This window comes from Gregarina niphandrodes (genome assembly GCF_000223845.1).
Source record: "Gregarina niphandrodes unplaced genomic scaffold scaffold00172, whole genome shotgun sequence".
Classification (NCBI taxonomy): domain Eukaryota; phylum Apicomplexa; class Conoidasida; order Eugregarinorida; family Gregarinidae; genus Gregarina; species Gregarina niphandrodes.
The window spans coordinates 1-3,517 of NW_011645933.1; the positions used below are offsets into that span (position 1 = coordinate 1).

Genomic DNA, 3,517 nt, shown 5'->3' on the forward strand with positions numbered 1-3,517 from the left:
GACGGCAGTAGACAAGTGACGGTGCCTCATAAGAAAGTTTATAAGATCTCAATAAGTGTTAATGGATGACCCAAGACATAGACCCGAGGCAGGAAACGGTCAACAGCCGGCCAGCCCCCAAACGTCCGCCGTTCGTGCGCAAAGTGGTGAATCTGAAGGGATTCTTCGTGGCGATGCGGGACGAGATAGATCGCAAGATAGCAGCGGGCAGAGTGGTAGTTCCCGAGGAACATCGAGTGGTTCCACCCCCCCCCCCCCAGTTCCCCCGCTGGGTCCCCTGCCACCCCCGAGACAGTCCCCGTCCGAGTACAGTCCACTGGAGACTCCCCACGAGGAGCCAGAGTTGATGCGGAAGTTGTTGCGGACGCGAGCGCTGCACCGCGCGGAGTACCCGCGGGTGGCCGCGCCCAGCGAGTTCCTCAACGAACTGCTACAGGCACCGTTGGTATGGGAGAAAATGTTGTGGGCGTTACACATCATGCCGATGCTGCCGGAGTACCCGGCAGAGCTGACCCTAGCAGTCCGACAAGTGGAGGGGATAGCTCCTCTACAGTCATCGAATGCCGTGAGACACGCAATGTCGTTATACCGGGTATTGAAGGAACTGTCCGCATCAGAATAGACAACCCGCGGGTATACCAGGAGTTCCGAGATAACAAAGATTTTCTCGAAGCAACGACCTCGAAAACATCCATCAACGTCGAGGGATCGGCAGTCCCCGTAGTTGTCAACTCACCGCTTGAGCCCGTCATGCCACTCACTTCCGCTAAGCCGAGTGTGATCGATAAGGTATTGGTGAGGGATAGCCTCGTGCGTAAAATGGGTGTTGATGGCTTCGTGAAAGGAGTCATGACGATCGAGGCGCGCATAGACGTTACGCGTTACCGGGAGATAGTCGCTGCTATAGAGCGAATCGACACGCTGCGCACGGCATTACCATTTCATACTCAGGGGATGGCTGCAGCACTCAATCTTATGCCATGGTACTACGGCCCTGAGCCAGCTCCCCGCTACCGTGATACATGCATCAGGACGGGGTACGGACGAGACGTTGTCTATCACACGCCGTTAGTGGAGCTGTGGGACATAATTACCCAAGGCACTCGCCAGCGGCGGCCGAGAGTAGCTCCCACCGAAGAGGAGTGGGTCAACGCTATACGAATAGGTCTTAACGTTGACCCTGAAGAGGACGACATTCCGGCTGGTGTGGAGGAGGACGAGGTCTCCGAGGCTTCAATCCAACGTCACCGAGCGCCAGATATGGCCGATGTCTTCTATACCGTGCCTCAGGCGTATAACATATCCAGGGACCCCCTGTTCTTGGCGTGGTTGTTCCCGGCCCACGGAGTTTCGGAAGCGGGGGTTAGTATAACCGGTTGCTCGCCCTATGCTGACAACAGTGTTGCACTCTATGGGGATACTGTGGTCAGCGCCTCAATGGACGACTTTGAGGCTATCCACGATCTGCGCAGACGTGGGCTCAACCTCGAGGTGCATGAACTTGCGGAAAGGTTGCTCGAGGCGGCTTACGGCAGGCTACAGCTCGTCCCACAGGTCCCAGTGTCTCTGTTCGTCGCATCCAGGCGCATGGAAGGCTTTCCCATCGATCTAGTGGCCAAGTATCGCACCGCCCTCAGCAATATATCTGGTATGAATGAACAGGAACCCGTGCGTGCACATACGGACAGGGACAGTGACTTTTATAAGTACTCAGTTCTAGCATGATAGCGGAAGTTTGAAGCCAACGACCCGTTGTTACACCAACACAGTGATCTCGATCGGTTATTACGAGCCATGTTATATATTATGACCTCCTACTCGTGCACCAATCCGTTTTTGGTCTCGGACACCGACCCCTTGTATACCAACGAATCGCGTAACCTGCGGATCGACACCATGCGGGGAGCCTTTCCTCTATCCGGTGAGGTATATGCTGGTGTGACACGTATCGACGTGGAGATCATCACTGTGCGGGAGCTTCTCCGAGGTGATACGCCTGAGGCAAATACGCGGCGCCACCGAGTGAGGGATGGGAATACAGCGCTCATATACGTCCCCAAAGCCCTAGAGTCGCGTGATGATATCTTGGCTTGGACGCTGTGCCACTTAGATTATCCTCTGATCCATCTGAATGTCCCGTATAACACTGAGGGTTTTGAACCTTCCCCGAATGATAAGTTGGGGACCCCCTACGCGAACCTCGTTCACGTGAAAGGACCTACGAGGCATGTGATCTACGTCGTGCCAGAATTGACGACTTCCGCGTTCGCCGGCTATCTGGATATCAGGCCAGGTGAGAGGGGTTTCACCCATGATCTCTTCGGGGACATCGTTGACTTCCTCAGGCGCAAACGCGGATATGGAGAGCTAGCGATGACCATGTTCTCACTCCTGCAAAGGTTAAACTCACAAAAGCCGTTTGCGAGGGCAGATTGGGACGCTGCGCTGATATTGTCAGGACTGATGTGTTTCCGCCTGCCTACACCTGACACCTCTGATGGTAATACGGTCCGAACACGTGACTTTCGTTGTGCTGATACCTATCTATTACGTGGAACACCCCTTTTAGACACACGCAGTGCCAACAAGATCCGGGGGATAGGTACAGAGGCAGCGTTCATTGGAGTGAGTAGGTCAGAGTTGAGTGACGACTACTCTATACCGGAAGTGCACCCTTACGCCAGATTCTTCATCGACGCAGGGATCCTAACCTACACCAGCGCCCCCCCATGGCTGGTCAACCCTACCGAACTCGCTTCTGAACTGTACCTGAAGGCACATGACATCGCGGTCATTGTTGCAGAACAACACGATTACGCTTGCAATGTCTTCAGCCTGCCACTCGTCGGATGGATGCTTGATTGTGAGCACGGACAGCAGATATTCGGTGACGGCTCGAGACGAGACATGAGTGACATAAAGCGGGCCATCTTGCGACACCTGTCCACCAATGTATGTGGGGTTGAGTTATTCGGCGGTAAGATGGCAGCTGATGAACTGACCGTGACTCCCGCTGATATGTGTGCACTGCTCGGTACATTGCCCGCGGGACCGCGTGGGCCTGAAGACCCATTCTACCTGGTCGTGCGCGAATGCATGTTGTTGCCTCATACACGTACCTCACGGTACTACCTAAAGACGCTCCGGGAGTCAGACTTCGGGTACGACCACCCTAGTGGAGTTCTGGACTGGTCGCGAGTTAGTGGGATTGCTACGACTGGGTTGCCAAGGGTGTGTGCCACCGACCGCCCCGCTTACGGATATGCACTTGTGTATGCGCCAGCTCCTGATGAGCCGATAACACGACGCGAGACCACAGATCCACTCGAGGACCTATTCCACACCGTTCGAGTGGAAGGGGCTTGGCGAGGTGACGTCCCAGAATTGGCCTACGTAAGAGGTCACGCCTACCACACGCTATGCCAGGTACGGTTTTGTGTGACACGCTTGACCCGGCATCACGTCACTTTGTGGGATTATTTGCGAGTAGGTGATTCCAGTTGGGTTCACAACGAAC

General features: G+C 55.0%; 2 protein-coding genes across 2 annotated transcripts; both read left to right on the top strand.

The window, feature by feature from the left end:
* Positions 1-65: 65 nt before the first annotated feature.
* Positions 66-1,725, top strand: GNI_219510 (hypothetical protein; the record flags this gene model as incomplete). Its single annotated transcript, XM_011135587.1, has 2 exons — positions 66-239; positions 313-1,725. 2 exons carry the CDS (start codon positions 66-68, stop codon positions 1,723-1,725), a joined length of 1,587 nt encoding a protein of 528 aa, XP_011133889.1.
* Positions 1,726-1,794: 69 nt separating this feature from the next.
* Positions 1,795-3,517, top strand: GNI_219520 (hypothetical protein; the record flags this gene model as incomplete). The annotated part of the gene is made up of 1 exon (XM_011135588.1): positions 1,795-3,517. A coding segment is annotated over one exon (1,723 nt), but the record flags the coding sequence as incomplete, so codon positions are not given.